This window comes from Bos taurus, chromosome 26 (assembly GCF_002263795.3).
Source record: "Bos taurus isolate L1 Dominette 01449 registration number 42190680 breed Hereford chromosome 26, ARS-UCD2.0, whole genome shotgun sequence".
In the NCBI taxonomy this organism is placed as follows: Eukaryota; Metazoa; Chordata; class Mammalia; order Artiodactyla; family Bovidae; genus Bos; species Bos taurus.
In genome coordinates, this window is record NC_037353.1 from 30820822 (window position 1) to 30845716 (window position 24895).

The 24895-nt window shown below is 36.7% G+C and overlaps 1 protein-coding gene across 3 annotated transcripts in view; it reads left to right on the forward strand.

Annotated features, from left to right (window-relative positions):
* The window catches only part of MXI1 (MAX interactor 1, dimerization protein), a 92469-nt gene that overhangs the window by 39799 nt on the left and 27775 nt on the right, over window positions 1–24895 (forward strand). For 2 of the 3 annotated variants that reach the window (NM_001076331.1, XM_005225751.5), the window contains 1 exon segment: window positions 4550–4579. The exons of the other annotated variant lie outside the window; for it this stretch is intronic. In NM_001076331.1, the coding sequence (NP_001069799.1) occupies window positions 4550–4579 (30 nt within the window). 3 annotated transcript variants of the gene reach the window in all.

The following is a 24895-nucleotide window of genomic DNA, read 5'->3' on the forward strand; positions in this document are numbered from 1 at the left end:
ATTTTATACATGTATGGCTGTACTAATATTTTATAAATACCAGAGTATTAAGGTTACATATAAAAGTGAAGAAGAAGAATAAACAGAAGTTTTACTATTCAGCTAGTTCTTTTTCAACCCCCTTCAGGTATATACTTCAGAGACCTCTGCTCTAACAGAGCTGAAGTATAAGCTTTAGGATACAGTTAGAAAATACTCACTTAGCTTCATAGAATGTGTTTTTTTTTTCATTGTGTGGAGGACACTATCCCTTAGGCACTTCAGGATTGGAAAGTAAGTGAAATGAGAATGTTAACAAATTAGGGGCTGGTTCATTAATCCAACAAAGATAGAGGTCTTTTCTTTTGTTGAAAGAGAATATTAATTCTGGGAATGGGGTCTTTTATTTTCCTTCTGTGGTGGTACTAGTCTTGAGCCAAACAGTACCATTTTGTGCAATTTCAATTCTATGCTTCATTTCATTGACTGCCACCAAACTGCACCCTAAAGAATTAAAAGTTTATGTATTAGAGCAGTGTTGTAGTCAATGAAAAATCACAGATCTGGTTGAGATAATGACTCCCATTCAAATAGGGAATGTGTTACCATGTCTCTTAGAGGGATGTTATTTGTGAAAAAGATTATCTGTGATTTGATGATAAATAATAGAAATGTCTTTATTCCTGTCCTTGGAAGTTGTTAAGCATTCAGAGGAAGGGTGTCTGAAAGGAAGACAGTTCATAGGGTTTACTTTCAGAGGTGCATTTTTGTTAGGAGAAGAAAAGTGTGCTAACCAGATGGATTATTCAGAACATTCCAGCTTTATAGGGAATTTAGCATAATGGACTATTTTAATGGCATATTATTGGAAAGGCTTGGTTGGACACATAGGCTCAGGGAAGCAACCCCAGGAAGGTTGCTTCTGCGTGTGCTGGGATGTGACGTGTTCAGCTACTCTGTTTTCCAGCACTGTTTGGATCATTATTTTTTCCATGTGTGTATTAGACGTCTTCCTCTCTATCATGCTTTCAGTCTTCTAGAGTCCTCACATCAACTAAATGATCAAAACACTTATATTTTCCTTTAGTTTCTTTTTTAGTTGTTATTGTTGTTTGTTTCCAGGCTAGTTCCAAGTGTTACTGAGAACTCTCAATTTGTTGCCCCATGTAATATGTTTAACATTGTTTTAGGTAGTATATTTTCAGTCTTGTTAAAAATAATAAGACTATTTGCAGTGGCTAGCATTTACTGAATACTTACTATATGCTGATGCTTTTACATTACTCTCTAATTTTCAGAGTAACCCACCCAGTCAAGGCATGTGATGTTACTCCAGTTTTACAAATGAGAAAACTGTTAACTAGAAAAGTTAAATAATTTGTTCAAAGTTCTACAGCTAATGTGAGTGATAGGGCTAATATTTAAACTCCGAACTTTTTTTCCATTTTTATTCTGTGATTTTTGCTTTGGACTTCACAACTCAGCTTGTTTTGCTTCTGCTATATCCTTTTCACACTTGAAATGTCTTCTCCCTACCAGGTCTAGTTTCTGGTAGTAGCAAAAGCCCCAGACCAAGTGCTCCCTTTCCTAAAGCCCCATTTTCTGAGAGCCCCATTTGTAACTAAACACTGCCTTCTTTAGACTCTCAGAATAGTTTGTACCTTTCTTCGTGTATTTATTTTGCCTAATTTATTTTACGTAATTATTCCTGTATATGTCTTAATCTACCAGCTAGAGACTGTCTTTGATTCCTTGCAGCCTAAGATAGTTTTGAACATTGAAAACTTGCAATATTTGTTGACCTGATATTAGAGGCAAAAATGTCATCAAAATAGGAGTAAACACTACTGATGGATTTTTTTTAAAGTTGAGGGAACATGGCAATATGATAAAGATTAGTATATATGTGATCATTTTTGCCTCTTGGTATTTGGAAATCTTGTTAAATTTTACTAGTGATATAACTAGATATGGCATGTGTTTTCTGGTTTCGTGAAAAAGTTCTTAGCTATCATTTAATATTTTTTAGGAAGAAGATAAATAATAAAAATCTGAGAGAGGTGGGAAGAACCTGCTGTTTTAATTTTGTTCACAGCAGTGGTTCAGATAACGTTCTTTTGGTGCTAGCTTTGATAATAGGTTCAATATAATACTGGAATTCAGCAGTTGGTTATCTTTGGGTATGTGTCTTTTGCATTTAACTCCATATGTGGGATGCCATGCTGTTTGGAATAAGTATATGGTAAATACCTCTCTCTAAATACATTGTTTCATTTATTACTTTAGCATTTCATTGTTTTTGTTTTACTTGTTCTGAGTTTTCTTTTCAGTAAAAGGCAATTAAACCAAAATTTACTCACCAAGTGGGGATGTCTTATTTTGGGGAAATTTTATTATTGATCACCCTTTCAAATTTTGAACAATGTTTTTTTTAAATCTCTTTAAAACATACCTATTACCTCTTCTAACTTATTTAGTTTGACATTTCATTCAAACAAGAAAGAACTTAAACCTGTTTATAAATACTTATGTGTGGTAGAGATTTGGATGTAATTTATTTATTGAGTTTTGAGGTCTGAGTTTGTGTTATACTAAGAAATCTGTTTTTATAGCTTCTTCTGAATCGTACATATCCTTGCCATTAATTTGGCTGAACTCTTAAAGCATCCTGAGATTTTTTAAAATTTCTCTCTTTTGAGAGGGGTGTTTTCTTATTAAGATAATCTGTTGAAAATGAAGATCAGTCGTTTTTATCATTTGTCACTTGGACCTTACGATAATGCTAAGAAAGCAAAAGGTGGACAGTAGACAGTAACTCAAAGAAGCCTTTTGGCTCTTGAACTAAGACAGTGAGTAAAATTTCCACAAATTATGAGACTGATAAAAATATTGTTGAAGTTTAGGAATTTGATTATTAAATATCCATTAGAATAATAAATCAGATTAAAGTAATCAGTAATGAAATATTCTGAAGGCTTTTGACATTAATCAGAAAACACTAAATGATTGAAGTTTCAGTTTTGATGCTGCTGCTGCTGCGTCGCTTCAGTCGTGTCCGACTCTGTGCGACCCCATAGACAGCAGTCCACCAGGCTCCCCTGTCCCTGGGATTCTCCAGGCAAGAACACTGGAGTGGGTTGCCATTTCCTTCTCCAATGCATCAAAGTGAAAAGTGAAAGTGAAGTCGCTCAGTCATGTCCAACTCACAGCGACCCCATGGACTGCAGCCTACCAGGGTCCTCCATCCATGGGATTTTCCAGGCAAGAGTACTGGAGTGGGTTGCCATTGCCTTCTCTGCAGTTTTGATGATAGGAACTTAAATTTTTCTTTATAAAATTTTGTTATTTTTAATGCTAAATTGTTGTAAAAATGTTTGTTCAGGAGAACTTAGTATGACATTCTAATAGTAGTTAACTTTAGATCGAGTTTATTTTGTTGTTCAGTGTAAACATGTGTATTTCTCATTACAATCTTATGAGGCAAATACTGTTATTTTCCTGTTTCATAGATGATAAAGCTGAGCACAGAGAAATGAAGAGATTTTTAAAAGGCAACACAATATTTGATCCAAGGCAGTCTGGCCTTAGAGTCCATGCTCTAAGTCTCTTTTCAATATTGCTTGTCACTAAATAGTTAAGAAATTGGGGTTTGAAATAAATTAATTAATTTTTTTTTAAAAAAGGAAGTTGGGGTTTGGAGTAAGAAAGACATGGGCTTAAATCATGGCTGCAACTTAAAACTCTTAGGACAAGATCATGTCTTTTTACCTCTCAGAGTCTCAGCATTCTTGTTTATAAAACAAGGGGTGCTTGGAGGATAAAATGAGATAATGTATGTTAACTGTTGAGCAAACACTCAACTTGTTCAATAGATGGTAAGTAATATTATTATAACAAATAGTTGTAAGTAAAATGAAAAAACTCACAAAAACAACTGTTGTTAGCATTTTGAGGTATATCCTCCCAGTCTTTTAAAACTGTGTTTTTTTATTTTAGTAATATATCTTTTCTGTTGATGTTGTTTTTTCCTTGTGTGACATTTTTGGTTTATGTTTCACACACAAAAAGGCTTGAATTTGTCTGTATCGCTTAGCAATAAGGCAAACCTATTTCAGCTTCTGTGCTGGCCAAAACTTTTTCTCTCCCTGTATAAGAGGGGGTAAATGGAGATAGAAGACACGGAAGTACATACACTGTTTTTTTTAAAAAACAAAAGAATGGGATTATGTTTGAATTAAATTTTCTGATAAAATGTCTACAAACCAGTAAAATGTAGGACCCTAGAAGTGGGCAAGAGAACATGTGCTCATATTAATTTTATTAAAAATAACAGTAAGATTCTAATTTCAAAATATTTAGTTGTTAACTGAAAACGCTCTATCTGAAGTCTTAATGAACATAGACTACTACTTCTTGATGAGTGAGATAGCTAAAAGTCTGTCCATATATTGCATTGTTAAATTCACTCAATGAATTTATTTAGCAATACCTAAACTAACCCCCCTTCTTATAGCCTTAGCAACACAACATGGCTAACTCTCTTCTCCCCCCTTTTTTCCCTCCCTTTTAGGTCTACACACAATGAGCTGGAAAAGAATCGGTGAGTCAATGATGAGGTGTAGCTTTCATATATGTAGCTTTCATAAAGCAAACTCAACACTTGACCTGTGAAAATATAATATTGCATATGTAGTTAAAACTTTTTTACATGTGTAATATATCATAATTAGGATACATGTGTATTATCTCCCAAAAGTAGTAAGTTTATGCTGTCTAAACTAGAAGACATAAACACACTTCAAGTTCATTTGAATTTTGGGTTTATGTTGAGCCTTCTTTATATCTGTCTTTGGAAACAGGTTAATTGTGATAGGCTCATGTCTTAAATATGGTCTTGCTAAAGGATTAGGTTTCTGTAATGTTGCTAATAACTGTTATGGCAAGTTGTAGGACACTGAATTTCTCTTTCTTTGCAGTTTGTTCTTTCATTCATTCATTTATTCATGCATTCAACAAATCTTTATCTAGTACCATCTATATGTCAGTGCAAGGCAGGTATGATGCTTTACATAAGAAAGACAAGAATGTGTAAGGCAGTTTCTGACCTTAAGGAATTTATAGCTTCCTGCGGGAGACAGATAAGTAGTTACAATACTGTGTAGTGTGGTAAATATGGTGATAGAAAAGCAGAGGATCCTGAAAGATCATTTTTGAAGGTCACCTGATTCTCTCTTGAAGGAATCTTGGAATGCTTTTTAGAGGATAGTGAGCTTTGTTTATTGAGGAAACTGCTTCCCAGGTGATGCTAGTGATAAAGAGCCTGTCTGCCAATCAATGCAGGAGATGTAAGAGACATGGGTTTGATCCCTGGGTCAGGGAGATCCCCTGGAGGAGGGCATGGCAACACACTCCAGTATTCTTGCCTGGAGAATTCCTTGGACAGAGCAGCCTGGTATGCTACAGTCCATAGGGCTGCACCAAATTAGACACAACTGAAGCGACTTAGAAGCACACACACGTGTGAGAAGTTCAATATGAATATAAAAGACTGTAGCACAAGGTAAGCCAAGCCAGATGTGGACAGTTACACTGGAGAGTTTGGACTTTTTCTGGGAACAATAAAAGTAGTTGTATGATTTTAAGGTGAATTGAAATATGATCAGATTTGTGTTTTGGAAGAATCACTTTGGCTACCATGTAAAGAATTGGTTGATTGGCAGAAGAGATCTCAGAGACAGGAAAACTCCAAAATTTTGGAGGCCACAGGAAGCCTCCACTGTAAGAGATAGTGGTAGCAATTGGAAATAGAATATAGAAATAGTATAGAATATAATAGAAACTGGTGATGAGTTGACTATAGAAGCTTAAGTTTTAGATGGTAAGTGTTCTTGCCTAGAGAATCCCAGGGACCGGGGAGCCAGGTGGGCTGCCACCTATGGGGTCACACAGAGTTGGACACGACTGAAGTGACTTAGCAGCGGCAACTATTTACCAAGAAAAGGAGTATAGTAAGAGGACAAGTTTGGGAGAGATGATGAGCAATGTACAAGTGAAATATTCTCTTTTGGATACAGAAGTTAAATTAATAAGCAATAAACTGGAATTATTTACATCAACTGTTTTTAAAATTATGTTAGTTTCAGGTGTATAGCACTATATTTTGAAGCATTATGCACTAAAAAGTGATCACCATATAGTTGACCCCCTTCATCCATTTCACCCTGTGCTACAACCTCCTTCCCCTCTGGTAACCAGATCAGAGAACTAATCTGTTCTCTTTATCTATAAGTTTGTTTTTGTTTTATTTTGTTCTTTTAGATTCCACATGAGTGAAATCATAGGTATTTGTCTTTCTCTGGCTTATTTCACTTGGCATAATACCTTCAAGGTTCATTACTATTGTCACAGATGGCAGATTTCATTCTTTTTTATGATTGAGTAGTTTTCCATCATGTGCACACGTGTGCGCGCTCACACACACATATGAATGTGTGTGTGTGTGTATATATACACATACACACTGTGCTGTGCTTAGTCACTTAGTTGTGTCTGACTCTTTGTGACCCCTTGGACTGTAGCCTGCTAGGCTCCTCTGTCCATGGGGATTCTCCAGGCAATAATACTAGAGTGGATTCCCATGCTGTCCTGCAGGGGATCTTCCCAACCCAGGGATCAAACCCAGCTCTCCCACATTGCAGGCAGATTCTTTACTGTCTGAGCCACCACGCACACATAGCATATCATCCATCCATCCATCCGTGGGCACTTAGGTTGCTTCCATGTCTTTGCTATTGTAGGTAATGCTCCAGTGAACATAGGGGTACATATATCTTCTCAAATTAGTGTTTTCCTGTCCTTCAGATGTGTGTGTGTGTTAGTCGCTCAGTCGTGTTTGACTCTTTGCGATCCCACGGACTGTGGCCCGCCAGGTTCTCTGTCTATGGGATTCTCCAGGCAGGAATACTGGAGTGGATTGCCATTCCCTTCTCCAGAGGAACTTCCCAACCCAGGGATCGAACCCTGGTCTCCTGCATCGTAGGCAAGTTCTTTACCATTTGAGCTACAGGGAAGTCCTTTGGATAAATACCCAGAAGTAGAATGGCTAGGTACACCAGCCCTTTTGACAAACAAGATCTCTATGACCTTCACCTTTTTGTCCTGCCCTTTTTAAAATAGAAGGGTCCTTACAGATTGACTAACCCAACTGCCTCACTGCAGATGAATTTAAATGTCAAATTCTCTTGAAAAGGCTTAGCATAGTCCTCCAGGCTCATTTCGTGGCTTTTACTACTTTATTTGCACAATGCTCTGTTCATATCTCCTATTATGAAACTTAATCAGGTAGTCTTATAATTATTTGTTTATATGTCTCTTTCTGTCAAATGATTCTGACTGCCTCAAAGGTAGGGATTCTCTTTTGTTCAGTTTGTAACCTTGGTGTCTAGTATTTGACATGTATCAGAAGATGTTAGCTTTAATATTAAGTGAAGGATAAAACTGAAGCATAGTTCAGTGGTCTAGTCAAAGATGTTTTGCTAGTTTGAGGCAAAGCAGTTTGGCAGGAAATGCTTTAAAGAATCTCTTTTCTGCCTTATATTTCTATCATATTAAAAGAAGTATCTGGCTAGCTTAAACATGGCAAAAAGACCAAGAAATGACAGCTTTGAAGATTCTAAAAATAAAACCTTATTTTGACCTTTAGAGCACAGAGTGTATTTTGAGCCATATGTTTTAAATACTAATAAACATGTGGCTTTTATAATTATTTCACCTACTGGAATGTGGTCCTTGGGAGACCCTCATTGGAAATCTAGCAAAAACATTTAAAACTAAAGAGACTCTTTCTTTAAGTAAACTATTTGGAATGGCGCTTTTAAAATCGTTGCGTAAACTTGGTTTAATGCGTTCTGTATATCAATTATGACTTATTGATAACCTTATCACCCATAGCATTTCTTTGCTGTGCCTTGTAAATTGTTTAATCTAGTACTTATTTGTCTGTAGTGCTGGTGTAACAGTCATAGCTTTTATCGCCTTAATTGTACATAATCTCTGCTGTGTCCAGTGAAGGCTTTTTGTTTCCATTTTACTTACTTAGGTCTAAGGCTTTCTGGCTGGTTTCCTAGTCTCCCTCTCTTAAGGCATGATTCACTCATCCTTTTCTGTCCTCTTCTGGTAGTCCTAATGTCTTTTTTCCTCAGATTAGGTCTTCTTTCTCCCTTCTCTCCTCTTCTTTTTCCCTCCCTCCTTCTCTTCCTTGAGGTTGAAAGGTAATATAGAATTAATCTTTTTTTCCCCAAGATATATTTGTTTTTAAAAGGGGTATTTATCAATATAAATAAATCTCTAATTTAGTGGAATGTATCAGAGGATGAGTACTAAAGGAAGAATCCAGTTTAATAACCTGTGCTCTATTTCTGAAAAGTGGATCTAACAAAAAAAAGCAAAAATATTGGTAGACACAGGATGATTTAAAGGTGGAGGAGGGAGATGTTTTAGCCAAATAGCAAGAAAGTAACACAAGAATATTGTTAATATTTAAGCCTGTATTGTTATTATACTTTTAAGGCCCTTCCAAGTTCTATTTAATAGCTCTTTTTTCCAAGACGCTGTTTTTATTTGAAATGTTAAAAAAATTTAACCTAGATTTGACATCTTTTAAAATAAATAGAATTGTGGCTTTACCTTTCATTTGCTTTTCAGTGTAATGAGGAGAGTAATTCACTGTCAAAAGAGTGATTCAATTTTGTTTTCATTCTTAAAAAATATTCGTGAAGCAGTTCATATTTTTGAAATTTTGCCATTCTAGGTATAATACTTTCATGTCAAAAGTTTTGGGTTTTTTGGGGGGGGGGCGGGGCTTAGTTCTAAAATCTTGCATATAAAGCTTCTCTGAGTTAAGTGTTTTTTACTGGAGCAATGCAGGGAGAATTAGAGTAGACGATTTTACATTGTTAGTGAATGATGAGTAATTCCAGATGGCTGTCTTAAAGCCCTAACATTGCTGAAGCCCTGGGTCTGGCCTTGAGGAGACAATTGCAATGAATGCTGAGGTTCATACTTCCAGATTTCAGAGGGTCTGGAGCACAGAGTAGTTTACTCTGGCCCACAGTTATCCCAGGATGCCTGCAGCCTTTAGGTAGTTTTAGAGCTGATAAAGAAAGTCAGATTCTTTCTTGGATAGGTCCTGGAGGCTTATTTCTGCCTAAAAGCCTGAGCCTGGTCTAGGTGGTACAGAGCATTTGTTACTGTGTATTCGCCTTGTCTCCCTAGACCTGCAGTGGGTCATCACAGACTCAGGAGGTGGAAGTGAAGTACCTGTAGATGCTTTGCCTTCCTCAGGAGCCTATGGGAATCAGCTCCTGGTAAAATTAATTTTACCTTTGAGTCTTTGAGATTTGAGAATTAGGAATTTACATTGCCCCATTGGCTTATCTTAAAAGTTGGGTCCTTTGCCAGAGAAAAAACCATTCAGTGCAGATTTTAGATTACTTCCTTGCTTTTTCATTTTCTTAATTCAAATTACTGAAGATGTTTTTGAAAGAGTCAACAACTTTAATAGAACTTTAATGGTCAAGTACCTTAGTGCTGACAGCAGGAGAGGCCATTCAACCTTAATAACTGTCATTCCGTTGAAACAAAAGGCTTACTCTTATCCCAACTTTGGCAAATCTAAAAGGACCACATGAGGATGCTGGACTTATAATGCCTTCCTAGGCAGAGCAGAAGAACCCGAGTACCTGTGATAGAAGAGAAGCATGCCCAATGAATGGTAGTAGGTGTCCTCCATATAGAGATTTTCTCATACCTCTGAAGAAAAGGTGAAAATGAGTGTTTGTTGAATACTTATTGTGTTCTCTCACCTTGCAAAACCATTATTTAATCCTGTAAGGTAGGAAAGCAGAAAGAATAGATCAAAGTGTTGTTGAAAACTAACCATTTTGACCTCATAACTACAGTTTGAAACAAGATGATGTGAACACAAAACAGTCTTAATCATGATCCTGTCTGGTTGCAGATAGTCTTTCTCTTCAGTAAGGATTAATAAATACTATGTGTGTTTAAAAATAAATAAATAAATACTATGTGTGGCATCGTGGTAGATAAAGTGACATATAAAATACCCTGTCCTACCATTAAGATTGGGCTTCCCAGGTGGCACTAGTGGTAAAAAAAAAAAAAAAATTAAAAACCCTCCTGCCAGTGCAGGAGACATAAGAGATGCAGGTTTGATCCCTGGGTTGGGAAAAATCTCCTGGAGGAGGGCGTGGCAACTCACGTCAGCATTCTTGCCTGGAGAATCCCATGGTCAGGGGAAACCTGGTGGGCTACAGTCCATGGGGGTCACACAGACTTGGACATGACTGAAGTGACTTAGCACGCATGCACTTACCATTAAGATTAAGGCCACTGTAGTTTGATATAAGTTTCCTCTTTCAATGTCAGGATTTGGTTAAGTTACCAATGCTGCCTAGAAAGATGCATTTAAAGTGTTTTTTAAATTGAAGATTGAAACCTGTTAAGTAGTCTGTGCAGTCATTTTAGTGAGTCATTTGAAAAAGAAATAGAATAGGATAGGAAATACCAAAGAGCATTGTTTGAAGTAAAGGTAAATGTAGATTTGTGAAACTTGTATATTCTGGGTCATGATGTAAAATGCTATGGTTATAGTCAAATAGAACAGCTACTGCCTGGATAGTCAAGGAGAATGTTTCTTGAGCCATGAAGAAAAGAGAGACTTTGAATTTAAGGAAAAATTAAGGAAAGGGATCAGAGCCATGGAAGCAGGAAGTCATAAGCTCTGTCCAGGAAAAACTGAGTAGACCTTATAGAGTGAAAGAGTCGAGTAAGAGCAAATTTGGAAAATGCAATGGTGGCCACAGGACTGCAAAAAGTCAGTTTTCATTCCAGTTCCAAAGAAAGGCAATGCCAAAGAATGTTCAAACTACCTTACAATTGTGTTCATTTCACATGCTATCAAGATTAACATAGTCATAGTATTAAGTTGAATATCAACAACCTCAGATATGCAGATGATACCACTCTAATGGCAGAAAGTGAAGAGGAACTAAAAACCTCCTGATGAGAGTGAAGAGGAGATTCATGAAAAAGCTGGCTTAAAACTCAACATTCAAAAAATGAAGATCATGGCATCTAGCCCCATCACTTCATGGCAAATAGATGGAGAAAAAGTGAAAACAGTGATATACTTTATTTTCTTGGGCTCCAGAATCACTGCAGATGGTGACTGCAGTCATGAATTAAAAGAGACTTGCTCCTTGGAAGAAAACCTGTGACAAACCTAGATAGCATATTAAAAAGCAGAGATATCACTTTGCCGACGAAGGTCTGTATAGTCAAAGTTATCGGTTTTCCAGTAGTCATGTACGGATGTGAAAATTGGACCATAGAGAAGGCTGAGCACTGAAGAACTGATGCTTTTGAATCGTGGTTTTGGAGAAGACTCTTGACAGTCCCTTGGACTCTACGGAGATCAAACCAGTCAATCCTAAAGGAAATCAACCCTGAATATTCATTGGAAGGACTGATGCTGAAGCTGAAGTTCCAAAATTTTGGCCACCTGATGCAAAGAGCCAACTCATTGGAAAAGATCCTGGTTCTGGGAAAGATTGAGGGCAGGAGGAGAAGAAAGTGACAAAGGATGAGGTGGTTGGATGGCATCACTGACTCAATGGACATGAGTTTGAGCAAGCTTCGGGAGATGGTGAAGGACAGGGAAGCCTGGCGTGCTGCAGTCATGGGGTCGCAAAGAGTCAGACACGACTGAGCGACTGAACAACAACAACACAGTCTGTCACATCAGTAGTGGGAAGTGAGGCCAGGCAGGTGCTTTGATATTAGGCTGCAGTGTTACTGAATGTCAAGCAAGGAGTTTGGATTTTATTTTGTTGGTAGTAGTGAGTTTTTGAGGCTTTTGATCAAAGCATACACATATACATGCACACACATGCATGCATGTACATGTGTGCACACTTACACACACATACACTAGTTATGGAAGCAGGGAGACTAGTTTGGATATTTTTGAAATAGCCCAGGTAGGAGAAGGATATAAGAACCAGTATTCAGTTGATGGAATTGGGAATAGAAAGGGAGAGAGAAGACTAAGAAACAATACAAAGAAAAAAGATTATTATTTTCTGTTAACTGGTACTGTTCATTCCTCCTCACATTTCATTCTTTACATACCAGCAAGAGTGATCTTCTTAAAGTATGTGTCAGGTCATGCCATTTCTGTTTACAGTCTTCCACTGGCTTCCTGTTGCAACCAGATAAAATCTATGGTGACAAAGTCCTACCACTCCATCCCTCATCTCATATGGTCTAGGATGACAGTTTTCTTTCTTTTCCTCAAATACACTGTGTTGTTTCTTTCCATCTTATTAGAGCTTTTGTACCTGCTGTTTCTTTTACTTATAAAACCCTTGCTCTACTCCTTTATCATTATTGAGTTCCCAGTTTTCAGGTCGTCTTCTTAGAGAATAGTATGTGCCCACCAGTCACTCTATCCCATTTTGCCTTTTATGTCACTCTACATTTATTTATATCTGTATAAATTATTTATTTGTTTGAGTTATTTGACTTCTTTTGCTAGAATATCAGTTTCAGGAAGACAGGGACTTGGTCTTTTTTACCCTTAGCACAGAGCAGTCATTTAGTAAATGTTCATTGAATGAAAACATGACTATATGTGCTATATATTGAGCATACCTATAATCAATAATATTGCATACTGAATTATGATGACTCAGTCCTGAATATTCATTGAAAGGACTAATGCTGAAGCTGAAACTCCAATACTTTGGCCACCTGATGTGAAGAACTGACTCATTTGAAAAGACCCTGATGCTGGGAAAGATTGAAGGCAGGAAAGAGGGGACGACAGAGGATGAGATGGTTGGATGGCGTTACCAACTCAATGGACATGAGTTTGAGTAAACTCCGGGAGTTGGTGATGGGCAGGGAGGCCTTGGCATGCTGCAGTCCGTGGGGTTGCAAAGAATCAGACACGACTAAGCAACTGAACTGAACTGGAAAATAACAATACTTAAAATACTCTCTTATTTAGCTCAAAAGACATTATAATAAAACAGTGTCATAGGAGGTAAATAGAAAACTTAATTCTTAAAGTGTAAATAAATTATATGAAAGAAACTTGATACCTGGTGACATAACAAAGAATGTTTACTGTGCAGAACTTTATTTTGATCATAAGAAGAGAGTCAATACTCTTTTTTAAAAAAGGCTAATTGACTCTTTCAGTTCATTAAGATATCATATTGCACACTAAGAAAAAGACAAGTAATTTTGTAAAGAGTAAACACTTGACAGAGTTCAAGCTCAACTTGTGAGGTCTTTATGCTTTTCTCACTCCAAGAGTTGAAAATCGTTCAGCATTTTTCGAAGTAAAGATTTATATATACTTGGAGACTAGAATATCGTAAATAATTTCAACTTTTTTGTTAGAAGTTTTGATGTATTAGTTATGTTTATCCCAGTGGTTTGGACATGATAAGGAATACAATATATTTTTTAGACTATGTACATGTCCTCATTTGGCATGGACATTTTGACAGAGTGATTTGTTTTGGTCTACTTTATCTTGGAACAGGATATAAGAGTAAACCTTTGACCATTGGATAGGCAATTGTTTCTTAGTAGTACATCACCTGACTGTTTAGGATTCTATGGCAGGAAGAGCATATCTGAACTGGTTTTAGCTGCATATCTGGGGTGCTTGAATGACACTTGTTTAAAAAGAACATATACTTCTTTGTACAGTGTATACATTCTAGAAAAAATGTATATTTGTTAGGGAAAAAACAAGTTGCAAAACTGGTTTGCCATAACTTTCATTAAAACTTTTTTAATTTATTTAGTTTTAATTAATTTATTTTTTGGAGGCTAATTACTCTACAATATTGTATTGGTTTTGCCATATATTGACATGAATCCGCCACGGGTGTACATGTGTTCCCCATCTTGAACCCCCCTCCCACCTCCCTTCCCATCCCATCCCTCTGGGTCATCCGGGCGATCTGGTTGCAACATCTGTCACCCCATTGATCACCAGGGTTGATTCAGCTGATCTGGCTGGCTACGCAGGTATCCCCTTCCTCCCTCACCGCTCCATGTGCGTCCCTCCCGAAGCTGCGTGCTCGGTCGAAGAGGATGACCATCCCCAATAGAGGAGGACTGGTCTTCAGTCAAGGGGGTATACGAGTAGCTGCGCTCCCCTGCTAGAACCTCCAAACAAGCTTTCAAGGTCATTAAAAGTCTTAACCTCAACTAATATACCTAAAGAATATTTGCTTGTGCTAAAAATAAGTTATGGAGTTAAGGAAACTAAGCCTGTACTGTCAGTTTGAAATATGTAACTACAGCTGGATCAAACATCTACAGTTTTAGATTAGGTCCAATAATTCTGGAACCCTCAGTTTAAATGTTTTTTAGCCTTGGTTTATTACTAAGATAGACATTTTATTATGAAAATACCTTAAAATAACTTCATTAGCCTGATAAAAGGCATTTATGAAAAACCCACAGCTAACATTGTACATAATGGTGAAAGACTAAATTTTTTCCCCTAAGATCAGGAGTAAGACACGTATGTCTGCTCTTTTGGCTTCTACTCAGCATTTACTGGAGATTCTACCCAAGGATGAAGGTGAGAGCATTCAGATAGGAGAGGAAGAAGTAAAACCATTTCTATTTGCAGATATCATAGTCTTATGTATAGAAAATACTAAAGAATACACATAAAAACTAGAGCTCATTAAAAAATTTAGCAAAGTTGCAGGACAGGATTGACACACACAAACTAATTGAATTTCTATAGATAAGCAGTGAACAATCTGAAAATGTATTTAAGAAAACAGTTCTATTAACAATAGCATCTAAAAGAATAAAATACCTAGGAATAAACTTAACAAGGGAGGTGAAAGATTTGTACACAGAAGACTACAAAACATTGTTCAAAGAAATTAAAACCTAAATGGATGGAGAGAGACCCTGTGTTTATGGATTGGAAGACTTAATATTGTGGTATGCCTTCTATTGATCTGCAGATTCAATGCAAGCCTTGTCAAATCCCTGCTTCTTTTTTAGCAGGGATTTACAACTAATCCTAAAGTTCATACGGAAATGCATGGTACCCAGAGTGGCCAAAGCTATCTTGAAAAGAACAAAGTGGAAGACTCATACTTCCCAATTTCAAAACACAATAAAACTATGAAACCAGGCAGTGTGGTATTGGCTTAAGTATGCTTATACTTGCAGATAAGCATATACTTATAGATAAGACTTATACATCAATGGGATAGATTCCAGAAATAATTGCTTACATTTATGGTCAATTAATTTTGAAAAAGGGTGCCAAGACAATTCAGTGTCTTTTCAACAAATGGCGCTGACACAACTGGATAGCTACATGTGGAATAATGAAGTTAGATCCCTGTCTCACACTGTATACACAGGTGAACGCTGAATGGATCATAGACCTGAGTCTAGGGCTAAAACTGTAAAATTCTTAGAAGAAAACTTGAGAATAATCTTTGTGACTTTGACCTAGGCAGTAGTTTCTTACATAAGACACCAGCAGTACAAGAAACACAAGAAAAACAGATACATTGGGCTTTATCAAAATTTAAAACATTTGTTCTTCAAAAGGCACCATCAGCAAAATAAAGACAAATTACAGAATGGGAGAAAATACTTACAGAACATATATCTGATAAGAGACTTACATCCAGAATATATAAAGAACTCTTAAAACTAAACAATAAAAAGACAACCCAATATAAAAATTGGCAAAGGATTTGAACTGATATACAAATGGTCAGTAAGTACATGAAAAGATGCTTGACATCAAAATCACTAGGGAAATACAAATCAAAGCTATAAGATACCACTTCACACTCACTAAAGTGGCTAATTGCTCACCAACTTTGTGGTCATCCATTCATCATACCAGTAACCATTGGCTGGGGGAAAGGTCTGAAAAAGTCTACTGACCTCACGATTTGGCACTTAAAAAGTGCTGATTTCATCACTGTCTGATGGCGTTGTACAAATGACTCAACACTTTACAGTTACTTAAGACATGTTATTAACCATAGATAAGTTTCCAAAATATTGTATGCTGCTACTACCTAATGTGCTTTGAGTACTTGGTAATGAGGAAAGATTGAATTCTGCATATAAAAAGAATAAAGATTTTTAAGAGCCCCTAATTAACAATGAAGTCTAACAAAATTAAAATCATATGTTGAAAGAATATAATAATTGTTTCAGTTTCTCTTAAGGATACTAAAATATAACTTGATTGTTTTTGTTAGACTTTGAACTACAAAATTTTAAAAGTGTAGCTGTGGAGGGAAGGAGAAATAGCATTGTCCAGAGACCAGGAAATAGCTACCCATCTAGTTTTCTGATAGGCAAATAAAAATGATGACTATTTCCTCTTTTTAGTCTACAGATGGAAAACTGACACCCTTGTTTTTTAAATTCATGTGTAAGTACTAAAGAAGTTAATTTTATTCTTTGTACTTTTTAGACGGTAGGAGTCCAGTTATAGTACTAAGTTAAAAAAAGTAGGGGACACATATTCAATAGAATTTGACTGTTTATGAAACTATAGAACCAGATAAATATAGAAATTAACATCAAACAGTGTACAGTAACATCATCATTTTTCAGAAAGACATGCAATTGATTCCTTTATTGTTGTGTGCAAGAATATTTTTTAACTTTAGTTTTATAGGGTAGGAATGCTGAAAACTAGAAAAACTAAAAATAGCTGTCAAAGTGCAGAGATAGGCACCTGTTAGAATTGAACGTTATTTGAGATAGAGATGAAGTAATGGGTGGGTTTTTGAGATAAAATTTATGGTTAATAGAGGAAGCATATCCAGGATAAAATTACACATCTAAAATGCAGCCTATGCCGTGAAGTCATTGCAGCAGTGTCTAGATAGATTCACAGTTTCTATATTGACCTTTGTCAGAAATAGCTCATTAAGGCTAAGCTGACCCAGGCTGCAAGGTGACAGAGGCTGACTCAGACAAGGATTGCATTCTAGAAACTAAGTATTCTCAGAACTTCAGTTATCCAATTCCTAAAGTTTAAATGAATTCTACAGTGGATACCTGGGAAGAGATGAGATCATCTCTTGGTTTCAGAAATAACCAAGAAATATTATAACTTGAAACTCAGATTCTAAAATTATGTATATAAATATCAGGCTTTAGATAATTGAAATGGTATTATAATGAAGGTGTAGTAGCTTTTTATCCAAGTGATTGCAAATTGTGTATCTCAGTGCAACTGTAACTTGTTTAGGAAAACACTTCCTCTAAAACTATGCATTTATCAGTTAAAAAGAATAGTTTAATAGATTTTCCTGATATATTTTAGGTGATACAGTATACAAAAATCTATTTTATACCAATTTTAGAGAATGTTTTTAATCCATAAAATTGACTATACCTTTTACACTGATGTTCATAGTAATTAAACAGCAGCAGAATTTCACTAGATTTAAGGCAGTGTGTTAGTTTGCTAAATTCTTTTGTTGTGTACAGTAATTAATGCTGTGTAAATGCTCTGATAAGTATTGATTTAATAATAGCAATTCAAGTAGTTTTCTTGAGCTGTCGTATTCTTTATGTAAAGAAATTTCAATTTTGGTACAGATTTCAGCACTTAAAGCATGCCAAGAGGTACATCAGTAAGAAATCTTTTTATTACATGAGATACTTCTTTTAGTATCTTCCATTTATTTACTCTAAAAATGAAGAGATTCAGACCATTTGATATGTTTCAGCTGTTGGAGAGAAGAGGATAGTTATTGTACATGCTTATCTTTTTCTGTGCTTAATTCTAGTGAATAATGCCATTTGCAAGTACCATGGGTCTTAGGATTGAAAAGCTACAGGTCTAAAGAAGAATTCAGTAATAAGAATAGAATTTTCTAATATGGTTACTTGCTAATCAGTTGGTGAAGACAAATATGCTTGGAAAATAATTAATTCAGCCCTGGAACATTATTGCTTATATTCATAGCTTTTAAATCAAGAAAAGTTGAAACTTTATGAACTAATAAGTATAAATAATTTCTTTATTTTGTTTTATTTAGGGGAAAGCCAATAAAGGAAGGTAGATTTTAATACTAAATGTGATTTAGGAGCTAAATTGTCGAAAAGAATACCTGTACTCTAACACAGATGACTTCTTTGGGAATATTTAATGGATTGGTGTGAAAATTGTACCAGAAGTTAGAGGATAATAATTTTTCTTCTCATCTCTACTACTGGTAGGTTGTAGACATTATGCAAGTTATCTAAATTCTTGTTTTCCTTAGCTGTAAAAAGAAGGAGACTTGGATGATCTCTGATTCCCTTCCTACATGAAAAGTTTTATAGTTCTGTGAATTTTTAAGTTCAATAATTATAGGCCTATTAAAAACTTAAATATTATTCTGCTGTCTCCAAAGCATTTTCCTTGATATGTATATATAATATATATGCACATATATATATGTATGTAAATGCCCCCCCAACACACAGAATTAAAGAGCAGCTGGAAAAATGAGCTTAGAACTGTGTCTCATTCAAACTTCGGTTTTGGCTTAGCTGGTAAAGAATCTGCCTGCAATGCAGGAGACCTGGGTTCAATCCCTGTGTTGGGAAGATCCCCCAGAGAAGGGAAAGGCTATCCACTTCAGTATTCTGGCCTGGAGAATTCCATGGATTGTATAGTCCATAAGGTGGGAAAGAGTTGGATACGACTGAGTGACTTTCACACACATACTTATTTTATATTGAAAAATGGTAGATATTTGTATAAAAGTAGAATTTTCCCTGTAGTAATTCTACATGTAAAAGTAGAATTTACATGTAGAAATTGAATAGTTCTAAGACCTACAAGACTTTATAGAACTAACACCCCAAAAAGATGTCCTTTTCATCAAAGAGGACTGGAATGTAAAAGTAGGAAGTCAAGAAATAACTGGAGTAACAGACAAATTTGGCCTTGGAGTACAAAGTGAAGCAGGGCAAAGGATAACAGAGTTTTGCCAAAGGGCACTGGTCATAGCAAACACCCTCTTCCAACAACACAAGAGAAGAGTCTACACGTGAACATCACCAGATGGTCAATACCAAAATCAGATTGATTATATTCTTTGCAGCCAAAGATGCAGAAGCTCTATACAGTCAGCAGAAATAAGGCTGAGAGCTGACTGTGGCTCAGATCATGAACTCCTTATTGCTAAGTTCAGGCTTAAATTGAAGAAAGTAGGGAAGACCCCTAGACCATTCAGGTATGACCTAAATCAAATCCCTTATGATGATGATACAGTGGAAGTGATGAATAGATTCAAGGGATTAGATCTGATAGACAGAGTGCCTGAAGAACTATGGATGAAGATTTGTAACATTGTATAGGAGGCAGTGATCAAGACCATCCCCAAGAAAAAGAAATGTAAAAAGGCAAAATGCTTGTCTAGGAGGCCTTGCAAACAGCTGAGAAAAGAAGAGAAGCTAAACAGAAAGGAGAAAAGGAAAGATATACCCATTTGAATGCAGAGTTCCAAAGAATAGCAAAGAGTGATATGAAAGCCTTCCTCAGTGATCAATGCAAAGAAATAGAGGAAAACAATAGAATGGGAAAGACTAGAGATCTCTTCAAGAAAGTTAGAGATACCAAGGGAACATTTTATGCAAAGATGAGCACAATAAAGAACAGAAATGGTATGGACCTAACAGAAGCAGAAGATATTAAGAAGAGGTGGCAAGAATACACAGAAGAACTATATAAACAAGATCTTCATGACCCAGATAACCACAATGGTGTGATCACTCACCTAGAGCCAGACATCCTGGAATGTGAGGTAAGTGCACCTTAGGAAGCATCACTACGAACAAAGCTAGGGGAGGTGATGAAATTCCAGTTGAGCTATTTCAAATCCTTAAAAGATGATGCTGTAAAAGTGCTGCACTCAGTATTTCAGCAAATTTGGAAAACTCAGCAGTGGCCACTGTACTGGAAAAGGTCAATTTTCATTCCAGTCCCAAAGAAAGGCAATGCCAAAAAATATTCAAATTACTGCACAGTTACACTTCATCTCACACACTAGCAAAGTAATGCTCAAAATTCTCCAAGCCAGGCTTCAATAGTATGTGGACCATGAACTTCCAGATATTCAAGCTGTATTTAGAAAAGGCAAAGGAACCAGAGATCAAATTGCCAACATCCCTTGGACCATCAAAAAAGCAAGAGAGTTTCAGAAAAAATATACTTCTGCTTTATTGACTATGCCAAAGCCTTTGTGTGGATCACAACAAACTGTGGAAGATTCTTAAAGAGGTGGGAATATAAGACCACCTGACCTGCCTCCTGAGAAATCTGTATGCAGGTCAAGAATCAACAGTTAGAACCAGATGTGGAACAACAGACTGGTTCTAAATTGGGAAAGGAATACGTCAAGGCTGTATATTGTCACCCTGCTTATCTAACTTCTATGTGGAGTGCATCATGCGAAATGCCATGCCAGATGAAGCACAAGCTGGAATCAAGATTTCTGGGAGAAATATCAATAACCTCAGATATGCAGATGACACCACCCTTATGGTAGAAAGCGAAGAAGAACTAAAGAGTTCTTGATGAAAGTGAAAGAGGAGAGTGAAAACAATGGCTTTAAACATTTCAAAAACTAAGATCATGGCATCCGGTCCCATCACTTCATGGCAAATAGATGGGGAAACAATGGAAACAGTGAGAGACTTTATTTTGGGGGACTCCAGAATCACTGCAGGTGGTGACTGCAGCCATGAAATTAAAAGATGCTTGCTCCTTGGAAGAAAAGCTATGACCAACCTAGACAGCATATTAAAAAGCAGATATTACTTTGCCTACAAAGATCTGCCTAGTCAAAGCTATGGTTTTTCCAGTAGTCATGTATGGATGTGAGTTGGACCATAAGGAAGGCTGAGCACCAAAGAAATTGATGCTTTTGAACTGTGGTGTTGGAGAAGACTCTTGAGAGTCCCCTGGACAGCAAGGAAATCCAGCTAGTCCATCCTAAAGGAAATCAGTCCTGAATATTCATTGGAAGGACTGATGCTGAAGTTGAAACTCCAATCCTTTGGCCATCTGATGCAAAGAAGTGACTCACTGGAGAAGACCCTGAGGCTGGACAGATTGAAGGCAGGAGGAAAAGGGGAGGACAGGATGATTGATTGGATGGCATCACTGACTCAATGGATATGAGTTTGAGCAAGTTTTGGGCAGGAGTTGGTGATGGACAGGGAAGCCTGGCGTGCTGCAGTCCATGGGGTCACAAAGAGTTGGACACAACTGAGTGATTGAACTGAACTGAGAATTTTCCCTAAGAAGCATATGTGGTTTTTTATGTATAAATAATATAAACACATTCCTCAAAGCTTTATACACACAAATACTAGTGAATATTATTGGAGAAAGAAATGCAACTCACTCCAATATTCTTGCTCAGAGAATCCCATGGACAGAAGAGCCTGGCGGGCTATAGTCCACTGGGTAGCGAAGAGTCAGACCCAACTAAGCGACTAATACTACTACTACTAATGAATATTAGGACCTTGTCCCTTTTGAAAAAATACTTATCATTGACTCGCTAAGGAAATGTTCCAAGTTAATCTGTAAACATTGATGTGCTAAATCCTAGTTATATATATTTTTTATATTCTCTGATACATTTAGGTTTACATTTGCTCATGCTCCAGAAATCTGGTTTTATGATTATAACTGTATTGTATTGCTGTATCTAATCAGTCATTTAATAGGCTCCAGTGATCATTAAATGAGGGTGCTGTACCAGGAGGAAAACGCACACTACTGTTAGCAGACTCCAGAGGACAGCTTAGCTTATTTAAACCATATATCTCTAAACAATCTGAAGTAGGTCGGTATATTGGGATCTTTCTTCCTTATTGTTTGGACAAAGTAGCTTTTTAATAATGTCCTCACTGCTTTGATAGTCTGCCAAACCCACCCCTAATTTTGGGACATCTCCACAGTTTATTTTTTTCCTCTTCAGAGTTGATGAGGTTTGCTGAAAATCAGAGCTGTGCTGACTGAGTCCAATAGAAATATATGCTGTCTTTAAATGTAACATTCTCACTTCTTATTGTGTCTCCATAGCATTTACCAGTGACTATTCAAACCCTTTTAAAAAAATCCTTTCAGCAGAGTATGGGGTAAAAACTCAAAGCTTCTGCTGCTGCTAAGTCACTTCAGTCGTGTCCGACTCTGTGCGACCCCATAGACGGCAGCCCACCAGGCTCCCCCGTCCCTGGGATTCTCCAGGCAAGAACACCGGAGAGGGTTGCCATTTCCTTCTCCAATGCATGGAAGTGAAAAGTGAAAGTGAAGTCGCTCAGTCGTATCTGACTCTTAGCGACCCCGTGGACTGCAGCCTACCAGGCTCCTCCGTCCATGTGATTTTCCAGGCAAGAGTACTGGAGTGGGTTGCCATTGCCTTCTCTGCAGGGTCATCAAAATCACATTCTAATTTTCAGATACGACTTTAGTTTCTCCAAAATGTCCTTCTAGTCCGAAAATACCCAGTTCCACTTTTTACTGTCAGATCTAGTTTGTGAACCAAGGGCTAGGACCCATGTCTCTCAATCCTAGTCTAAAGATACTTATAGTATATTTTGTGACTCCCATATCCTCCTTTGCTGAAAATAAGAATGCCTGTTTTGAACTTCTTCATCTTCCTTTTTATTTTCTACCTTTGTGTTTTTAGCTCAAATTCCTTACTCCACCCCTGCCCGCCCTCACCCCCACACACCCCTTTTGAACGTCTAATACACAGTAAGGTATGAATAAGAATAACAAAAATGTTTATAATAACCCCAAGTTAGAAGTAACATGAATTCTGATTAAAGGGGAAATGGCTAAATAAATGACAAAACGTGTACTTTGTATTGGGTGAAAAGAATGATATAGATTTCTATGTGTATATATGGAGATTTCAAAGACATATTAAATGAAAAAAAAGCAAATTGAAAAATGGTATTTCCAGTATCTCATTTATGTTCAGTTCAGTTGCTCAGTCATGTCCAGCTCTTTGTGACCCCGTAGACTGCAACATGCCAGGCCTCCCTGTCTATCACCAACTCCCAGAGTTTACTCAAACTCATGTCCATTGAGTCTGTGATGCCATCCAACCATCTCATCCTCTGTCATCCCCTTCTCTTCCCACCTTCAATCTTTCCCAGCATCAGGGTCTTTTTTCAAATGAGTCAGTTCTTCGCATCAGGTGGCTAAATATTGGAGTTTCAGCTTCTGCATTAGTCTTTCCAGTGAATATTCAGGACTGATTTCCTTTAGGTTGGACTGATGTTAATAACAATTAAATGTATAAATACATAGGAAAGATACATGTCAAACTGAAACACTTGTTGCCTCTGAGGAAGGGAGTGACAAACAAGGAGAAGCTATCTTGTTGATTTTGTTAGAATTTTTATAGTAAGAGTTATTACTTGTGAACTGAAAGATTTTTATGAAAGGTGATAAATGTAATTCTGTCTGTACATTTCCATAGATAATAAAGCTGGAAGGGTCCTTAAAAATCATCTAGTCTAGTATTCTCTTTTAATGGATAAGGAAAACTAAGTTCTTCCAAGTTTTATGCTCCACCAAGCTAATAACAAAGTCAGGATGAGAGTCTAGATTTTCCAGTTCCCAGAGCAGAACTTTTTCACACGCTTTCAAGGTACAGCTAAGTTACATTTTTCACAGTGTCTTTTCTGTTTGTCTAAAATGGTATCTCTTCGAAATTCCCATCTGTTCATTGTTTGTGTCACTTATGTGAACGTTAACCCATAAATACTGTAATGTCCTTCCTTTCTGTATCACATATAGCCCATGTGGAGACTGTAACTCAGTGTCTTTATATCTGACCAGGGTCTTGCATGTAGTAACAGGTGCTTAGTGAATTAGTAATTTCCATTTTTGTTTGATTTTTATAGCTGGCTATGCACGTTGTGTTAGATTAAGAGGAAAAAAAAGTTAAATGCCAAGTCAAATAAATAGCTGGGTTTTTTTTGAAACCTGCCCCTTCAAGATAGAAAATATTTTAGGAAGGCACATAGTGAGATACTTGCTGCCCCGAAAATATCTTCCCTTTCCAAGGAAAATACTTTTGTTCTCCACTCCTGCTTCAGAGAGAACAGTTTGTCCTCATAGGATATTCTAGGTAATATGACCCACTTAGGAAATATGTGATACTTGTGCTTCATAATGGGCCCTCTACTAAAGCTGTACCATGGGAGAATGCTTGAGTGTGATGTTTTCACAGATGCATGTGCGTGTCTATATACCTGAATTGGGTATAGCAGACCAAAAAACTCGATTATGACTTAAAAATTTTCCTATAAGTAGCTGGAAGCTGTGGCAGACTGTTCTTTTGTTGTTGTTATTATGAAAACATTTCCTCAAAATGTTTATACAAGTGTCTTGTGTAAAATTTTATACAAGTGTCTTGCCATTGATGTGTTGTTACCTTATTTTCTGTCTACATAGCTGGAAGATATTAACGTCTTTTACATATCAGCTTGCTTTTTGTGATACACACTCATCCCTATAATGTGTATCTACAGTTGTGTGAGTTTTTGGTAACTTGATTTATTCTCATAGCTGTTTAATTTGACATCATTAAAAGCCTGTAGAATTATCTAAATAGATTACTTGGAAGTTTCCATGATCATTTAGAACATTGTTCTTGGGTGGCACTTTGGGAAGACATTCTTTTTTTTTTTTTTTTAATTTTATTGGAGTATAGTGGATTTACAGTGTTGTATCATATCAGTTTCAGGTGTACAGCAGAGTGATTCAGTTATACATATA